The sequence below is a fragment of the Aythya ferina genome, assembly GCF_964211825.1.
Source record: "Aythya ferina genome assembly, chromosome: 1".
Classification (NCBI taxonomy): Eukaryota; Metazoa; Chordata; class Aves; order Anseriformes; family Anatidae; genus Aythya; species Aythya ferina.
In genome coordinates, this window is record NC_140296.1 from 140,195,222 (window position 1) to 140,215,635 (window position 20,414).

A 20,414-nucleotide genomic window follows, 5' to 3' on the forward strand; every position below is an offset into this window, starting at 1 on the left:
TATATGGACACTAAAGCTAGAAACTAAACCTACCATGCCAAATTACTTTCTCCCCAAAATATTACACATATGCATATCAAACAAACTTCATCTGGAATTTGAGTTTCTCAGCAGTTCTGACAAGTCAGAATCTGAAAATCTGGCCTTCAATACATATGTGTAGAACAAAAATACATTCTTATTTTTACACTTACAAAGAAAAAGCAAGAGACTGAAATAAGAAAATTACTGCAAATGCTATACAGATAAGTATCTTATAAAATGAGTAACTATGCAAGGAAAAATCATTAACAACAGGGCCATCTGCTGTATTTCAAGAAAATTACACCAGCAAAAAATCTGAAAACATTCTAATGCTTTACAAACTGAATTCATCAGTACCGTATGTTACAAAAAGTGATGATAATTATTAGTATATCAGTTTAAATGACAGGAAATATTTTTCTTATACCTCTTCTAATTAAAAGCAGTATTTGCTAGTATAATACTGATACTCTATACCTAAGGATACTAATTGACATAGCAGTATAAAATGCCTCCCATTCCATTTGAAGTAGATAAGCATAGTGTTGTGGAAGGAGACAGTGAGGTCAGCAGCAAGTTGAATACTTATTTAAATACTGGAAAAACACTCAGATGACTTTTCTTGTTCTAAAATAAGAATAAATCCTAGGTCTGAAGAGCTTACACTAGGAAAAAAAATCAACACAAAAAAGAGGGAAAATTTAGTTAGAAGACGGACTAACCCAGTGGTTCTTAGCACTTCTTTACATTTCTCTCTGTCAATATTCATGAGGTACCCTATTTCAAATGTGGTGGAAGAAGCAGGTCTCTAGAATGGCATCCAAAGAACGTTTTGCATCTTGGATCTTTGCATCTTTACAGTGAAAAAAATGTATTAAACCACAGCCCTGAAATCTTGTTTAAACTAAGTAAAATTGTACCAGCACTGGTCCAAAGTTGCAGAGGAATATACTGCTATAAACCTAGGCTCAGGTGGGTGCTTTGTTCCGTTCAGAGTCTGCAATGGATACAGCTATGCAAAAAGTAAGACCTACAACCTATATACAGCCCCTAGAAACTCCATCCTGCTCACGGGAATGTGTTTCTTAGCTGAAAGGTTCAGGATAAAATACAGGCATGCTCCTAAACATCAAGAGATGTAATTTAGTTTTCAAAGGCAGGGAAGACTGAACACCAATTAATAGTGAGTGCCCCAATCTTGAGTGGTCTGGTTATAACCTAGCACATTCCCACACCTGCTGTAGCACGTGGTGTTCTTCCCCTTGCTGCATTTCCAGCATAGTTGGGTACCCAAATCACACTCTCAGAGAGGTAGTTAGAAGTGATCACAAACCAGAAGGGGAGTTTTCAGTGGAATCTTCACAGAGAAATTCCCACTGCATTTAAAAGAGGTTCACAAGCCACCTGCCTACCACGCTACATCTGTATGCTCACCAACACTACCTGGAAAATCTACCTCAAATGTATGTGCCCTTATTAAACATCCCACGGATCAGACATTTGACAACATTATTTTTCCTACAAATCTTGTCGTTTAGCAGTTTTAAGTGTTATTTAACATTTCATGCCGTTTTTGTAGGTTATACAAAACAAGTGACACTTCATTACTACACCTGCAACTTCAGTAATTGCTGCATAATAGTTTTTGCCGACTATAGGCAAAACTAAACTTTCACGACTAGAATTTTTTAGGCTTCATGAATAATATAGCAAAGACATTCTTAGCTTAAAAAGAAGAACACACATATATTTACCTGCCATCATAGCTATCATGCTGGCTTTGTAGACATTAGCAAGGGACCCCAGTTCACCCGTCGCTAGGATTGTTTTCATGTGAGCTTCTCCACAGGCCTCACGGCACTGGCGGATCTCCTCATAGAGACCTGTGGATAAAAGCATTTGAAAATGATCAAAGTTGGCTGAGAGACATTTTCAAGTATGGCTGTAATTTCCACTTCTGGATTAATTTCCAATCTTATAATTAGTCATAGCACTCAAGAACTTAAGTTTTGTAAGTTCAATAAATTACATGACTGGAGGTAATTAACAATGCCACACAGTTTCAGACTTAACTTAATAGCTATTAATGTCGTTTCTCTCAAAACTAAGAATGTGCACAGTATGCCAAACACTCATGAATACATCAGGAGAGGAAAAAAAATGCTATGATATTCAAGATTGATTTTAAAACAGCTTTTTCAGCAATAAATTCAGTACTAAACTGAATCAGTACTCAGAGAAAGTTATGCTTTCCTGTGCACATCATGACACCATGCTCCCTGCCCCCTTCAGCCATCCATACCAAAGGGCTCAGCCTACAAGACAACAAAGGTGTGACCGATTTGTCTAATTACGGACCTCAGTGCCACTCGAGGTGCCCTGACCTATCCCCCTCTGGCTTCCAGCTGCTGCTCCTGGAGGCACCACGTCTGCATTAGGTCCTGTTGTACCTCCCGGAACCATGGGGCAGTCTCAGGGTCGGTCAGGGACTTAGATGCCTGTGTTTAGGTACCCGAATCCCACAGAAGCTTCTTGAAAATATGAGTTTCCTGAAAATATGCAGCCTAATCAACACAGGCTGCTAACACGCCTGGTGAGGAGAGCCTGAGGCCTGAGATAGCACCTTCATGGATCAGTGACTGCACAGCTCGGTGTTCACGAACCATCTCAGGTCACTGCACTGCCCGGGGGTGACCGAGGACATGGACTTACTGCACTTTTTCAAAAAAGTTTAGAACTTGCATACCTGGTCAGGAAATGCAATGTGGGGAGCACAGGAAAACCCTCCCACCCTTTTTAGCAAAATTCAACTGTTCTCCCCACAAAACTGTAAGCACAGGAAGATTAAAGGAGCTAGAAGTAATTGAAATGTAAGTGCTAGAAGCTGACCACTTGGGGATGATTAGTGTTAGTGGTGGGCAAATGCAGCTCTTACAGTGTACAGTCAACATTTCCAGAATCTGAATTAGAAAAAAAAGAAAAAAAAAAAGATATAAAACAAGCAAACAGGATCCTTTGTAAGAGAGTGCTTTACACAAACTATACTTAATCTTCAAACACACAAAAAAAAAAATAATCAAAAAGTTAATTTATAGGACGTAAAAACATGGCTTTTAACAAATCCATCTTGCTAAAAAATGTCCATGACCAATTTTTTTCAGCAATGTCGGCTTTCTTTTCCCCTCAGTCCTCAAGCAGGACCTGGAGCCATACAGGAAGATGCGCCATCCTGCTGCATGGCTGGACCTCCCCTCCACCTGCTATGCTGCCGAATGCTATTGATGCTGCTGGCACACCAGGCAGCCGGGGCTGGGATCACTGCGGTGGTCCACCGAGACACGCTACACACATTAGTAGACAACTGGCTAATGCACTTAGCAAGTCCCTTTATAGACACCAGGTTTCACCTTGTTTCTCAGTGTGTACCAAAGGTGTGAATTAATCAGTACTAGCATGCAGTCTAACATGTTTTATTGATCAATTGATGATACTCCAGAAACCTTCTACATCAAATCAAGTCTCAAAAAGGAAATACAAAGAACCTGTGCTATTTTCTTGTGCATTTGATAACACTGCTCATGTTAGATCCAAATGCAGTCTCTTTTTGTGGAATGACTCTTTCCCAAAGCCTTTGGAAAGCCAGAAAAAGCAGCTTTCATGTGCTAGTTATGGTAACAACAAGAAAAGATTCAAGTTTTCTCTACCTTTAATATACACTGCCAAAAAAATGTCAAAACAAAATCAACAAAATGTACATTTAGGTTGGATTCCATGAAAAGGAATTATAACCCCCTAACTGTTTTTCACTGAAGTTAGTACTGCAGCTACTAAACTCTCCCTATTGTTGGAAAGTACTTTTATATGCAATTAGTGCCAAGATCATTTGAAGAGTCTTACTGTCTGATAGCATGCATCAACCCACAGACGGTAACAACTCAGGATCTTCAATCATCTGTGTCTATCAGGTTAGACGAGGTGGTAGAACAGTAGGTATGTTTTAATGGGGCCGGTGTGTAGGTAATAAATACTGTTCTCTATTCACAGACCAATTATTGCAAACAGTATCTGGCACCCATAGGACATTCTCAGCCTTACTGTAAAAGCAGAAATAGAAATGCAACTACCTCTGGGACACAGAAAATTAAGCAGACTGCGAACCCTAGTCCCAGGTCAAAGAGTGACTGCTTTGATACTGAACAAGTGCAAAAACTCCTACTCTTTTCAAAAATAAAAAGTTTCAGTACTTAGTCAGATTTAAAGCAAAAGACTGATAGCTTGATCATCCTGAAATTTCCCGTCAAATGTCTGAAGTGTGGTTGGAGTTAATCACACTTGAATATGCACTCACTGTTTCAAGAAGTCCTGGGCTGCCTGTAGGACAGTCGAGGCTGCCAAAAACAAACCATGTAACTACTCAGTTCTTTCTAGCTCAGTGCAGGAGAAGCACTGGACACTGGTTCTTGGACCTGTGCAGAACACCAGTAGTAGCCGGCACAGCAGATGGAGCTGCTCTGTAGTGTCAGGTTGTACTGGGTCTGGCTGGAATGTTAACTTTCCCTGCAGCAGCCCATACAGTGCCGTACTCTGTACTTGTAGCTGGAAGAGCAGCGTTATCACACCAGTGTTGTGACCAATCAAAGGGATATTCCATACCATGTGGTGTCACACTCAGCAATAAAAGGTGGAAACAGGAAGAAGGGGGGGGGGGGGGGGGGCTCTCGTTGAGAAGACGTTGGTCCATCTCTCGAACACCGGCTGCGTGCGTTGAGGCCTTGCGTCAAGGACGTGGTCAATCATCGCTCATTTGTGGGAAGTAGAGAGTAATTTCTTTCCTCTGCACTTCCATATAACTTTCATTTATTTTGTTTGTTTGTTTTCCTCCCTTCTTTTTATTTTTCCCTTTTTCCCCTCCCTTTTTCCCCTTTCCCTTTTATTTCCCCTTAGTTAAATTGTTTAGTTCATGGTAGTCTTTATTTAATTATTATAATTATTTCCCTTTAATTAAATTATCCTTATCTCAACCCGTGAGTTGTTCTTTGCTTTACTTCTCCCCCTCCTCATCTAAAGGAGGGGGAGTGAGAGAGTGGTTGTGGGGTTTAGCTGCCCAGCACGGTAAAACCACCACACAGTAGTGTCTGCTGTAGTGTCAGAAAGCTTTTAGGATAAATCCTTATCACAGAAAACCACGCAGGCATATATATTCAACTGTGAGCTAAGACCACCATCAAAGGGTTGCAAACTATTCTTCCTCTGTCTGTTAAAAACAGTGGAAAATAATCAAGAGCTCTCAAACCAAATGGTCAATACTGTGTAGTATCTTGAATATGGCATTAACGCTATCCATATTAAATGAAGTCTAAGTCTTAACCAGGAAAAACAAAACCAAAAAAAACCACAAAACCAAACCAAACACATACACACACACACAGAGAAAGCAAACCAAAACCAAAACAAAACCACACACTAAGGAAGCCAACTTACATGTATAATATTTAGGGTCAGATGATCACTGATGTAGCGTGTAATACCTCTGCTGATTTAGCAGTTAAAAATACGTGACAAGAATATTTCTACTTTGCACCCATTTATTTAACGTATCTTACTGTTTTTATGAACTTTAAATCTGCTTTTATTTTATGAATTTATAGAATTTAGATTAAAAAACAAAACAAAACAGATTTGATAGGAAAGAAAAAATAATTTCATAGCTCTGGTTTTAATTCTGCTGTTGGAGAAGACAACAGTTGGAAGGTGCTTTCTTTTTTTTTTTTTGGTAAGTTTTCCTGTATTTCCAACTATTAAGTAAAAGCATTCTATTGATATTTAGCAGCTATTAAGTACACCAGAGAAAATGTGCATCTCCCTTCATTTCTTTCAAGCAAGCACCTTTACCAATTAATGTTAGCTATAATCTGCCCCAGATTATCTATGTGATCTTTCCTCTTTGGTCTAATACATTTGTTCTGAAGTCACACAATAAAGGGAATAATCTGTATCTTCTACACAGAACATGAAAATGTTAAAGGAAGAAAAAAAAACAGCTTCAATTTTTATGAAACAGCTCTTCTCCAAAACTGGTAATAAAGGCACTTTTTTTTTTTCTTTTTAATTCATTTTATTTGTTGTTTTCAACTAGTCAGTCACATTGACTGATGTTAAGGGTAGAAACTGAGATAAGAAGGGAAGATGTTTCAATTTCTGTTAGACCAAAGATCAAGGTAATCATGTTAGGAAACTGGAAAATGAGCTGGAATCCCTTCTGTCTTGCACATTAATGGCAGGTTTGTTAACAAAATGACAAGCGCAAGGCTATCAGCACAACACGACTATCAGTTCTGCTCTCAGCCACATATGTGCAACTCCAGGCTCCAGTGATTCACATGAAACTGAAAACAGGATTTGGCTTCAAGAGTCTGAGCTGCTGCTGACAATGTAAGAAAGAAATTGTGCAAATAGACTTTGAGGTCCCAAATCAGCTTACAAATCTAGAAAATAGTAAATCCAACTATAGTATTTCAGAACAACATGTGCAATCCTTTTCAAGCCTCTGGATCAGGCAGTGTATTTTTTCTGTGTAGTTTATAGAGTATACAGCACAGAAGGTGTCCCCAGTTCCTGAACAAAGCCTCTGAACTCATGATTGAATAGTTATTAGCAAGGATTGAAAGGCAACCTTCAGAAAGGGGTTATATCTATCTATTTCATGGATGCAGCCATGCTAAAACTTCTTAGTGTATATTTCCTTTGTTCCTTTTTTTGTACGAAACTTTGATTGACACAGAGCAAATATAAACCGTTATCAATGGTTAGCAAGAATTTGGAAGCCACTGACACCACTGGCAGTTGTGGTATGTCCAGTTGTTTGCTAAAAACTGGAACTAGAAGTAACACTGGGGCAACTCCGACAGTTTTGAAAGTACAGCAACTCCAACATATGTATGGAACACATACCAGTTTCTTTCAGTAATTTGCTGGTCAACTTCATCACACTTTACATACAGCCTACACATCCTGTGGTTAAAGACACTATCTAAATTCTGATTTTTAATCTTAATTCATACTTTGTCAAGTAATACAAGACAATGGTTGAGAAAATTATTGTAAAATATTATTGCTCTAAAAGCTAATAGCTTGTAAAAGGTATATACATATAAGCTCATAAACTTAAATCTCATTTATGGTTATTTTCCAACCTAAACTAGCTGCCCAATAAAGCTGTTGTCGTGTTCAGCACTATTAAAAACCTCTTAACAACTACCTCATAAAGAACAGACCTAAAAAGTATGTCCTGAATTTCATAAAGAGCCCCAATAATAAGAAGAACTGCTTTAAAAAAGTTGATATAATTGAATGTACACTAAAATATTTAATAGCCACACAAGCTTTTGAAACAAATCACAAAGCAACACTATTCTATCATGGCTACCCCAATTATGGCACAGATTAGAACAGCAACTAGAAATATATGAACAGTAAGATAAAGCACTCTACCAGTTGAATATTCTTGTCAATAGTATCTGATGTTCCAAAGAATGACAACATGAGAAAATAACCATAACAGTATACTAACTAGTGTTTTAAGTATAAGCAAACAATTTGCCATAACTGCAAGGCAGCTAGAGTTTACAAGGTACCTTGAATCCAGTCATAGCTACAGCACTAGACATTCTTTTTCAATTTTACATATTAAACGGATCCAGCCTAGAGCCTGCATTTGCAATTGACTGTATGCACTAAGTTTATGACCTCTGCTCTGTGTTACTTGCACTTAACAGCAGTTAGTACCTCAAAGTCTGAAGCATGGTGACCACAGTTCTGTCAGAAATTTATGTAAAACAATTGCTGGCAGACTTTATCAGACACAAGTTCAAGTTGATGTTCAAGTCCAGTTTTCTGATCTTTTTTCAGTGTTGCTCAAAGATCATTGACTGTGGTCATTTTGTACCTACTCTGTAAGTCTCCCCACTGGAAGGCATCTCCTGGAGCGGAAACATGCTTGGAACTGCAAGTATGGACCACTACAAGATATAGGCACAGCACAGGAAGATGTACATACAACCTTCCTGCTAGCTGACACAGAGTTTGAACCATTGTTATGTCTTGCTTAAAACTGCTCAGTCACCTAGTCTCCACCTTCCAGAAGTTCCTGAGGCTGTACCTGAACTTAAAATAAATGCTCTAAAAGAAACAAATGACTGAAAATGCCTGTCCTCAAGAAGCCAAACATTTGTAAAGCTACATGTATTTATGGGCAAAGGGATAGAGATGATAGATACAAAAGAGGTCAACATGAGTGAGTGGAAACCAGGATATCAGTCTTGAAGACACAGATGCAGTAACTTGCTTTTTTGTTCAATTCTAACTGCTAACTGAAAGAAGACAAAAATCAGAAAATATCTGTTACCATGATGACTGCATTTCCTTAACCAAACCCATGTACCAGTGTCCTTTATGGAGTCTTCCAATCACACAGGCTATTACAGTACTGCATTATACAACTAAATGGAAAATTCATTCCAAGACAATGATGTGTTTACCTTCACACTGAGATTAGTTGTAGAAGCATTGTCAGCACTTAAGGCAAACCATTCACAGTACATTAAGGACACAATTAGAGCAAAAACCATCTTCTGCATTATTGTTCTAACTAATTAGTTGTAGTCTACAGAACAGGAACATCAAAATAATATGAATAGTCAATATGTACCCTCAACTTTCAGGGAAAACCACTAAAATACATATTTTTGGTCAAATATTTAAATATGTATATTTAACAAGATATTTAGAGTCTCAGCCCTTTGGGGAGGGGGGGGAGGTAACAAAACAGTTCAAAGACTACAGCATTCACTTTTTTTCCATTTCACTTGCTATTTTTTTTTTTTTTAACTCCTACATGCAAAATCCTCAAAGACATAGAAGAAATGGACCTGAATTTTCAAAACATGAGGTCATACTGAATGTCCAACCTGACAAAACTTGTAACAACATTATTTTCAAAAATTCTGACCATTTGTCATAACACTGGTTTTATATAGCTCAGTGCCCTGGATTACACAGCCACTCTTTGGGGAGGGACCAAGTTATTCAAGCACTGATGTGGAAACTGGGGGAAGAGACAAAGAAAGAGCTCACACACACATGCGCGCGCATACAAGTTTAGGTTCCTTGCCTGAGGAGACTTACTTTCCCACTGGCCACTCAGCACCAGGCTCCTGCTAATGACGATGTCGATCTCTCTGGCACCATATTGCACAGCTAGCTTTATTTCAGCCAGTTTGGTTTCTAGAGGAGTTTGTCCAGATGGAAACCCAGCAGCCACTAGCAAGGATGCAGGAGGAAGAAAGTTTGTTTCATAAATTCAACATAAAATTTGCACTAAAGAATGCAACAAAGAATTTGAAAGCTTTTCTTTTTTTAAAAAATTAAATGTCTATCACAACTCAAAAATCTAAAGGCAGCTCATGTTACTGTCTCCATACACAATAAGCATTATCTTCCCCCAAGGAACTGATGTCCAGCAAGATACTACAACCACTTCTTGCAAAAAGGTCTCTTTCACATGCCTTAAATTTTTCCAAAATGTCCTACACAAGCAAAATATCTATGGCCTCCAGCAGAATTGAACAAACAAGGAGAGAACTCATACATGAAGCAACACATCTTATTAAAATTCTCTCCAATTCTTTTAAGAAGCGTTTTAAGTTTAACTCCCAGTAATACATTTAACAGCTAAATCACAATATGGTAAAAACTTTTTAATGTGGCCTACTTAGGATTTCCTTTATGATGTTTAAGTATAAAATCTAAAGTCAATTTGGAAATGCAAGAAACAACGGCTGTCAGAGATTCTCTCTGACACAAATAGACATGGTATTTATTTTTCTCTACACAATGAAAAAACGAAAAGAAAGCACAGAAAACATGGATCTTAGCATAAAACACCTGATCTAACTTCAAAGTTAACCCCTGCTTTGAGCAGGAGGCTGGACTAGATGACACCCAGAGCTCCTTTCCTACATGCATAATTCTGTGATCCTATTTCTTGCTTATTGTAGATTCAGGACTTGTCTCTCATGTGGTGACTGGAGAAGAACTGGTTCTATTAGATTTATGAGTACAAGTCCTGAACCTGCAGGCTGCTCAGCAAGCAATAACCCTTGCCTCTTCACACAGCTTCACTGAATTCAGCTTGTAGTATTACACTTAAAAGCAAAAAAAAAAAAAAAAAATGATGGGGGAAACAAAACAAATCACACAACCCAAAACTTGCATTAGAACTCCCAAAATGATTACTGTAGTTCTATTATTATTAGCAGTTACTTATTGTCTACTGATTCTTTGTTCAGCACACTATCTCAATTTCTTTTGTTCAGGCGAGGGGAACACTGTCAGGGAACAAGCTGCCCCGAGAAGCTGTGGATGCCCCATCCCTGGAAGTTCCAAGGTTGGATAGGGCTTTGAGCAACCTGGTCTAATGGAAGGTGTCCCTCCCCATGACAGGGGGGTTGGAACCAGATGATCTTTAAGGTTCCTTCCAACCCAAACCATTCTGTGATTCTATGATTCTGTATCTTAAGGGCCTTTCTGACAAACTTCCAGCAAAACAGACTTGGCATTCCTGATATGCTTGAAGTTGAAGCAAAACAAAAGATAACAACTACCAGAAGCAAATCCTTCTCTCTGTTCCTTTCCTTCCACCTAACTTCCACCTTACTCTCTGGAGAAAAAGCAAATAGAAACTTCCAGATTTTTCTACATATTTTATAGCATAGAAAGATTTAATTTTCAATTTTAAAATAAAACTTACCTGAAGCTACTGGTATGTTGCAACCAGCAGCCTTTAAGGAATTAACAGCATCAGCGACCCTTGCAGGATATACACAAACTGCTGCAACGGTAATACCTGCAAGAGACACAGTTCACTTCTTCATATGTGCATTTCCACCTTCTCTAGTGCAATCCATATAACAAGCACATGTGTATTGTTTGCATCTCCTACTTTTGTATTTTCATGAGGACCTTAAGCATCTACACTAGGGATATCTGTTTTATTGTTCATGCAGTTCAGGTGATTCTGCATATCGTTACCACATTCATGTTTCTTCACGTGACCTTGGGAATAAGTTTGCATTAGCAGGAGTTCAAGCTACAAGATTTTTATTGACAGGTTCACTGTTTAATGCCATACAGTAAAGACATTCTCAGTCAATAGGATACTATGAGAGAAACTGTTGCCAAGCTCCATTCTTACCTGTTGACCCAGCAGCAACTGAGCAGTCTTTATGTTAACGCAGTTCTACTGCATTTTTAGTTAAAATGCTATTCTTTCAAAGTCTTAGATAATTGGTCTCATATTAAATATTTCAGCCATCTGAAGAGTCCATAAATCTAGATAGCCTATCTTTGATATTTCACATATATGGCTAGAAACCAGACATCTGATCTCCCATTTTGGTTTTATACCATATGACTCTAATTGGTGGACAAAGGCCCACATAAAACAACTGAAATATTTCAATAGTAGAAGCATGCCGTGCATGTCACCAAGTTCATTCTTTTTGCTAGATCATCATAAGGCCAACATAGCAGGACAAAAGTCAAACAGCATTTGCTGACACACCGGTGATTGTATCTGGAAAAATTCTACTCAGATTTAAAGTGGTTTTCTATTGAGTCTTCGTTTGCTCTGAATTTGTATTGGGTTCAATCTTGGGTGTAACATTCGAACTTCAGACAGAGCCTGCTTGAGTAATGTCAGTGAAAGCTTTACCACTAGTTTGTAAGGGCTGTCTTCTTTCCTTTCAACTCTGTTGACTTAGCTGGGAATTTTGTGTGTGTATACATGGTACACACACAACCACATACATATCATGTATACATGATACACACACAACCACATACACTCACTGAAGGACTGATTCCTTAAAGCAGACTGGGCTGCAAAGATGTCTCCTATCATAATTACTCAAACAAGCAGGTAACAGATAATACTTTCTGAAGGAGAAATAACATGCTTACAAGAGTGGAATGCATCTTTTCCAACAGGCAGAGTAGCAGACTTGCAAACTTGGTAGTAACACAGAGCAACATCATCTAAGTGTGAAATCCAAAGTCACATGAACATCCTCCCTTCTCCAGTTTAGAAAGGACATCAGCAGATTAATGGAATATTCAATTAGTTACACCTTAATGCACTGTTATTAAAACACATACACTGAAGTTATACCACTTACAGCTTCAAAATCAAATTTGCTCATTATGTACCATAACTTAAAGTGTTTCCCTGACTCCATGCTTTACTGAAAATTTAAAAAAATATCAAGGAAATAGACAGTTTTTCTACAAACAGAACAAAAATGACCATACCTTTATCATGCATACCCATGGCTTTCAGCAGATCCTCTCTGATGGGATGCTTAGCTTTGAAACACATTCTGTGAACATTTGAAGGAGTATCGTCACCTGAGAGAGTGGTAAGGTCTATACATGTGACAGCTTTCAGCAGCCAAGCAGCCTGCAAAGAGAGCGAAGGAAGGAATACAGTATCTCAGTTTATGCTTCCAAAGCCAAACTGACTTAAAGGATCCAGGAATCCAAAGCCTAGCTCTCACTCTAAGAATCAGGAAACGTATGGCATGTAATATGGAGGATGTGCAAAGAATGGTTTATGACAGACAGGGATGGCAGAAATTTTCATGTCTTAAGCAATATCTAATAGTACAGAAAGGATTTGGAATCAGAAGTCAGCTTTTTTGGTGTAAAAGCTAACTACCTAACAGGACTCTAAGAATCATACAACATTTTTAACTGGACAAAAAACATTTAGTTTCAAATCTAATTCTCTAAAACAAAGACAAAACCATCACCTATGTGAACAACCTTACTGTTTCAGTATGTTCCATGCTATGCAGTTCGCCTGTATCTTTAAAGCTGGTATGCATGGTAAATTACACATGTGCTTAAGAAGCAGCACAGGTTTGCAAACACAAATAACCAGATGAGTGTACATGTCAGCAATTTGTACACTTGCACATTTTTATGTCTGTTCTGCTGTGAGAGTGAAACATGGAAGCAATGGGAGGTAAGAACCCATGTTTCTTAAAACAGGATCTATACACCAGATATTTCCACTTTCTGTTATGTGAATCTGAGATAAAATATATATAAATTGTAATTATTTGGAAAAAAAAAAAAAAAAAAACAGCATAAGAGCTAAATTACAGGGCTAAGGCAGCATTTAGTTGAAAATGCAACAGAATATTAAAAGACGTATTGATCAGAGCACTGAACAAAAGCAAAACCAAAAAATTTTCAAGCTTTGTTGTTGAACAAAAATTGAACTTGAAACATTGTTTTGAAGTATTTGTTAAAGGTCTTCCAGTAAATTCTCATTTACAGTAATAGCTTCACTAAAAGTAGACATCTTTTGGTTGGCACTTGTTCAACAAGGGGAGAGGTTGCAGTAGCAAAATCTATACAGCAATATCACAGGCAATGCCTCCCTGACCATTCTGCTGTATGACATGATTTGTCAATATCTGCAGCAAAACTTCTTGCTTCTGCATGGAGGTATTACTCCGCAAATCTTAAGAGGCAGGCCAGCCTACAGACCTGTGCCACTTTGCTAATGGGAGTCTCCTTTCTAAACTTGTAGTAAGTATTTGTAGTGGGTTTACGTGGCAAGGTTTTGGTAGCAGGGGGCTATAGGGGTGGTTTCTGTGAGAAAGATCTAGAAGCTGCCCCATGTTTGGGAAGGGCCCCATTGTTTTCCAGATCTGAGCCAATAAGCGATGTTGTTTGCGCCTCTGTGAGAGCATATTTAAGACAGGGAAAAAAACGCTGCGCCAGACAGCAGCCAGGAGAGTCAAGGGAGTGAGAAACAGCCTGCAGGTGCCAAGGTCAGTGTAGAGGGAGGGGGAGAGGTGCTCCAGGCGCCAGAGCAGAAGTCCCCTGCGGCCTGTGGTGAGGACCATGGTGAAGCAGGATGTCCCCCTGCAGCCCATGGAGTACCACGGTGGAGCAGGGTTCCACGCTGCAGCCCGTGGAGGAGACCACGGTGGAGCAGGTGGCCCTTTACCGACGGAGGCTGCCGCCTGTGGAAGACCCCTGCCGGAGCAGATTCCAGGCCGGACCTGTAGCCCGTGGAGAGGAGCCCACGCAGGAGCAGGTGACCCGGCAGGAGCCGCTGCCCGTAGGGGAGCCAGGTTGGAGCAGTTTGCTCCTCAGGGATGGACCCCGTGGTACAGACCCATATCTGGAGCAGTTCTGGAAGAGCTACTGCCTGTGGGAAGCCCACGCCGGATCAGTTCATCAAGGACTGCATCCCGTGGGTGGGACCCCACAGCACTGGGGACAAGAGTGACCGAGAAGGAGCGGCAGAGAAGAAGTGCTGTAGACTGACCATAACCCCCATTCCCCCGTTCCCCTGTGCCGCTCGGGGGGAGGAGGTGGAAGAGGGTGGATGGCGGGAAGGTGCTTTTGGTTTGCTTTTTTCCTTTGTTTTCTCACTTCTCTTGCTTGTTAGTTGTAGGCAATAAATCTTACCATCTCCTTATGCCAAGTCTGTTTTGCCCGTTACAATAATTATTGCGTGATTTTCTCGTCCTTATCTCAATCCTTGAGCCCTTTTTTACATATTTTCTCCCCATTCCTCTTTGAGGAGGGGGAGTGAGAGAGCGGCTGTGGTGGAGCTCGGCTGCCCACTCGAGCAGAACCACGACAGTATTACACCAAAAGCTGCTTTAGGGTTAGTAGAATGAGTAATGAGCTGTTACTGGCCTCTGTTAGTCTAAGCTTGACTGCTTGTTTCTAAGTGATTTCTACTTTTCCCCTATAATACTTTAGAAATGTTTTTCACTTTAAATGGTTTAAAGTATCTCTTCCTTGGATGCTTTTATCCTTCATTCAAAGGATTTTTTGTCTCATCTATCATGACATAAATCATAAAGTCATTAAGACAGGTGTAGCACGGGAGTTCCATGAACTAGTATGAACTTCATTTTTTTAAAGGGATTTTTAAAACATGTATCTTAAAATGCAGTATCTGAAGATAGCCAAGGTTACAGAATACCTTCTGGATCTTCTCACTGACAGTATAATGTCCAAACTCAGAAACACTGAATTGCTAAGTTTAGTATCAAGTAGGAAACTCAGGAAATGCTGAGCTAATCTCCAATCTTTAGTAGCTTATGTCTATCTTTTTATTTACTCATAACGTTCAAAGCACAGACTTCCAGGTTCATCTAATAGGCAGGAAGTTACTCGCTAGCAACTTATAGTAGGATCTTACGCAGTTCCCTCAAATTGTCACCGAACCATGGTCTACAAGATTTGTGCTCATCCTGAAGGTAGCTTCGGCCAACCCAGAATGGCTGCCTGACACACTAAGCTCAGAATGTCAACTATTTTGAGGATTTTCTTGAAAAAATAGGTATGATTAAGTGATTCTTGCTTTGTTCTAATGAGTGGCATTATCAATATTTCTCCTTGTTTGTTCTGCTTGCAGCACAGTTGTTTGGTGAACCTGGAATCAGCTTGTCCTTTGGACACTAGTTACAGCCCCACAGCTGAGAGCTCACTGGGAGCTCTGGGTCTACTCCATGGCATTTCTCAGCCTCTGCCTTTGGCTGAACACTGCCAAAGTGCTTATGGCACTCCTGCATCCAACGCTGCCTGCCAGAGCTGTCACTAAGGCGGCAGAAGCCAGCACGTGGCCATGCCTTACATGCTCTGCTTGGCAGCATTTGCTTACCTTGCTGAACTGACAGTTTTGCATTTTGATTCCCATCTATGAATTGAAGAAGCCAAAACATGCACCAGGTCAGTATCTGTCATTTCTGCCAGCAGGGCAGCAGAGGCTGACGGTAACTGCCAAGCCCCTCTAAACGTGTGTTCAATGAATACAAGACAGCCTTGTACAAAAGTTAATTTGCACCACTGGCTTTACAAGTCGCTTACGTGCATGAATGTATTTTATAGTAAGATGGACAATAACTGATTGTTTACCGTATCTTAGCAGTTGAGAAGTCAGCCCCCATAATGTACGTGGCCTCTTTTCTTCTTTTTCTCCCTGCCTTTCACCACCACCACCACCCCCCTTCCAAGTCTCATAGCCAGTTAGGATTTTTGAGTTTTAGGCAAGCAGTATGTAAGCAAAGAAATCACACATGTTGGGCATGTTTAAGTAAACAACAATCATCCAGGTAGGTCAAACTTGACAGGGACCACGACCATATCTTACAGCTTTAAAATTAAAAAATAAGAAGGCTGTGTGCAAGGAAGTCTGTCTGGGAAACAGAATAAATGTGGTGGGATAGTAATATACAATTTAATCCACTCATGAATAAAGATGACTGAAATTCATTTGCGGTTTTGCCACTCATGAGTTATAAGGTTTTTAACTTGTTTGGATAAACGCGTCACCTTATTCCATCCCATCATCATCAAATACAAATTATTAAAATAAGACACGGACAAGCACATCTTTTAAGTTTACATGCATCTTGAGCAAAATTCAATATTGCAGCCTAGAGAGGGAGAGTGACTGCTTTAAAAATACAGGAACAGAATGCATAAAAAGAGCACTTACTTGCCAATTACCTTTCACAGTTCTCCATTTCTGAATTTGTTCTGCATGCCTCACAACTGCAGGTTGGTTCACATATACTTTTGAGATCCAGCCAAGTTCTGGGGTGGGAGGAAAAAGAAAAAAAAGTCTCTCATCTATTTCTGTGTTATTTAATGTACCGCGTGGGAATTTGGATGAAAGTTGTAGCTTTGTTTGTGTCCTCTGAAGAGCACGTTGTGCTTTCATATCCTTTAAAGGGTTTGCACACTTCTCACCGTCCAAAACATCATACTACTAACTTCAGTCAGGGGATCTGTGAACTGGATGTTTCACACAGCATGTTTTCTTTGCTGTTAAAACTTAATTAACTTAAAGCTGGTGAGAGATGCTATGTTTCCAGTCCTGAACTGTGAAGTTTATTACACACATAGTAGACAAGAACACACCAAACAGCCTTCTCCCATTGCTTGCTAATTTACTTCTTGATTCCAGAGTACGGTAACATTTATTCAATCCTTTGCTTCTCTGCCTGCAACCAGGATCCAATGGCATTGTGTGTGTGTGTACCTTTGATTATAGGATCTCTATCCCACATGGCACCAAAAACTCTGTACAGACCTCTGTGTAATAATGCATTTAGGTTGTTTTTGTCTAGAGCTACTTTCACTGAATTTGCTACTAGGAGCTGGCTAGCTACAAGTCTCCAAATGTAGAGAATTCCTGGGCAGCATATCTATCTGCCTGGAAGCTGCTGAGATGTATGCCTGCCTCAGAAGTGTTCACCTTGCCAAGCACCCCAGGGGACTTGTTTCCCCATCTTCCATCTGTGAATTTCTTCAGATGCCCACTGCAGACAGTCTGGCTCACAATTTCAATGAGTTTCAGAATCCATAAACAATAACCAAGTCACAGAAAAGTGGATGCTCAACATTTACATAATAATGAAACTGTCCAAAACCAGAAGCACTAAAAAATGGTTACCTCTTAATGAAGGGTAACTGATAATGGAGAATTGATAGTTCAGGGCCTTGCATCTTGAAATTTCTGCTTAGTATGATAAACTAGAGGTGCAAATTTGAATGTTAATAAACACACTCAAATCCTCCTGCTCACAGAAGGATACAGGTAAAGGAAAATGAAACATCTTTAAAATCTCCCATATTCCAAAACATAATTAATTCTTCTAAATATTATTCATATAACAAAACTATGAATATACTCTGAAGACAATATTAACGATCATCAACCACTAACCGTCAATAAATCAACCCCATCAGTGGCAATCATCGATTACCATCACCAGTTAAGGACTGTATATGGACACCTGTTCAGATATTAAGAGATAATAATTCTGGGTAATTGATTAATTATTAATCAATCAATTAATTTATTAAGTACTTCTCATCTCTGGGAGTATTCTTTCTTGCTGTATTAAGCTTGCATTAAAAAAAAAAAAAAAAAAAAAAAAAGCAGTTAGTCAAAATCATTAATTTCATACAGAAATCTTGTCCTGAGTTTTTTCTTCATAATTTTTAGTTTTAGTAACATATAAAAGTGCAGGACTAATACACCAGCCAAAATATGTGTAAATACAAGCTTGTTTTCCTAATGGGACTTACAGAAAACACTGGAGAAACCAATTTACAGTAGAGATGACTCAGTTGAAATGCAGGACAAAGGCATGAAAAAATTGGACTAAGCCTTGTTCTATAAGTCACCTTGCGACTGCTTTTCTATTACCACCTATAAGTAATAACATAAGCCGTACCTGCAGGCAGGGTCAAAATGTTGACCAGAGGAAGTAAACAAAAGAAGGAATTTTAGGATTTCTAGTATCAGTCATTGTATGGTGAAAAAGGAGGAGCTAGCGAAGTTACAAACCTCTGTAACAACAAACCCTCATTAACTCTCTCCGTTTGAAAAGCCACAGGCTAATTCATTGTCTCAAATGCAAGCAGCTCATCTGGCACATAGAATGCAGCCGAGAAGAGCTATAGCTACAATACTTACGGCTAGATTGTTCCTTCTTTATGAATGTCAATAAATGTAAACCACAAACACGGACAGCTGAAATGTAAGCTACATCTTCTGCAGTTGCTTTAAGGTCAAGTCTCCTGGGTGATCAGCAGAGAACATAAAACTCTTCCCATGGGGCCACCATAGGCGATACTTGCCAAAGCCCATTGGAAAATATAAATGAATACACAGACAAATAAAGGAAACACAAACTCTGTGTAGTGATTCTCCTACTGTGTGCCAAGTGTTCAGGTGAAATCATTTAACCATATTCCAATTTGTCATGGTAACTTTTGAACTCTCCTGAGCATACATGATCTTTCAGCTCCTTTGGAAAATATGATAAAGTCAAAGAAGCCAGTTTACATGAGAAACTCAGTTTCTAACTCTCTAATAAGGATCCAGAAGCTTCAGTTAATCTACTCTAACCCATTCTTTCTACCTTACGGAAGACAGCCAAGAAATCAGACTTACTCTAAAAGCTACCTTATACACAAGAGTTTGGAAGAATACGAAGACAGCATCCACTTTGTTAAATATGGAAAATTTTCAACCTCTTGGCTACTGGAGCATAAACCTGATTTTAAGTGATAGAACAGCAGTTGCCTCCATGGGGAGGTTAACACTTTGTTACTTATTATTTGGATAGGATTTAATCTAATATATCTTGTGCTGGACTACTAGAGACATACCATTACTATATCTGGCCCTACCTGACCTTTGGGCATAGCTTCTCAGAAGGTCTGAGAAATCTGTGCAAGAAATGAAGTCCTGCACATTAGATTAGGTTAAAGGAAATAATCGAGGGTAATGCTTTTCGGGCAGTGGTGGGAGAAGTAATGTTTAAGAAATTCACAATCAATGTGAAAAAAGAGGTGGAAGAATAGTGGAAGTGAAATAAGCCACTAATTTGTTAACTCATATTCACCCATTGCTGCTTTTAAAGGAGTGGGTACCTGAAAGATGATATGCTTATTCTTATGGTCCATTAAAAAAACAAAACAAAACAAACAAACAAACAAAACCTCTGTTCAGAACCAAAAAGCCCCATATGTAAAATTTAGTTTTACCTGATCTCCTCAGAGTGGGAAATCACATGAGAAAGTCACCATATGCCAGCTCATCAGCAATATGCACACTCGGTTCTGTGCAGTACAATGAAAGACACTGGCTTAAACCCTTCGGTCTCACCATGCAATACATTTTACCTTCTGTTTTTAATATCTCGAGACCAGTCATGAAGGTAGCTGACACACGGTAACCCAATCTAATTTTTGTGTCTGAGATTTTCGTTTCCTTGAAAGACCACAGAATTTGGACGCCTGAGTCTTTTTTGAATGTGGGACATTAAACTGTGCACAGCTTAAAAAAAATAAAAAGCTTAAAAAAAAGAATATCAGAACTCCATGCAAAATGTTAGGCAACTTACAAAGAGAAATAAAAACGCTGTAATAAAAAGAATGCAAGGCAAAGAAGGACAAAGGTTCTAGTAATATGCAGCAGCAGATGGAGACTCCTATCTGACACAGATCTTTTATTCAAGCCCACTTCTCCATTAATTAAAGCAGCGGGCAACTGAAAACAAGTATGTCTCAGTGTAATTGTCTCTAAATAGATTTTCAAAGTTTGCTGTGTGAGACCTCACTAGATTTTTAAATATAAGTGTCTCTATTCAGAAAAATCACTTACAACGCCAGCTTTTTTTTTCAATTAAAAAAAATCAGAATAAAACCATTATTTGAAATAGAACTGACCGCCTTTGGATTCTGCCCCTCCTCCACTCCCCCAAGCTTTATGATTTAGTATC

The 20,414-nt window shown here is 39.1% G+C and overlaps 1 protein-coding gene across 5 annotated transcripts in view; it reads right to left on the reverse strand.

Annotated features, from left to right (window-relative positions):
• The window catches only part of DERA (deoxyribose-phosphate aldolase), a 53,905-nt gene that overhangs the window by 27,313 nt on the left and 6,178 nt on the right, over positions 1–20,414 (reverse strand). For all 5 annotated transcript variants that reach the window (XM_084498604.1, XM_084498603.1, XM_084498607.1 and 2 more), the window contains 5 exons: positions 16,613–16,710; positions 12,391–12,538; positions 10,832–10,927; positions 9,208–9,342; positions 1,779–1,907 (listed from right to left, as the gene is read on the reverse strand). In XM_084498604.1, the coding sequence (XP_084354730.1) occupies positions 1,779–1,907; positions 9,208–9,342; positions 10,832–10,927; positions 12,391–12,457 (427 nt within the window). In that variant the 5' untranslated portion in view covers positions 12,458–12,538; positions 16,613–16,710. The remainder of the gene's footprint in view (positions 1–1,778; positions 1,908–9,207; positions 9,343–10,831; positions 10,928–12,390; positions 12,539–16,612; positions 16,711–20,414) is intronic.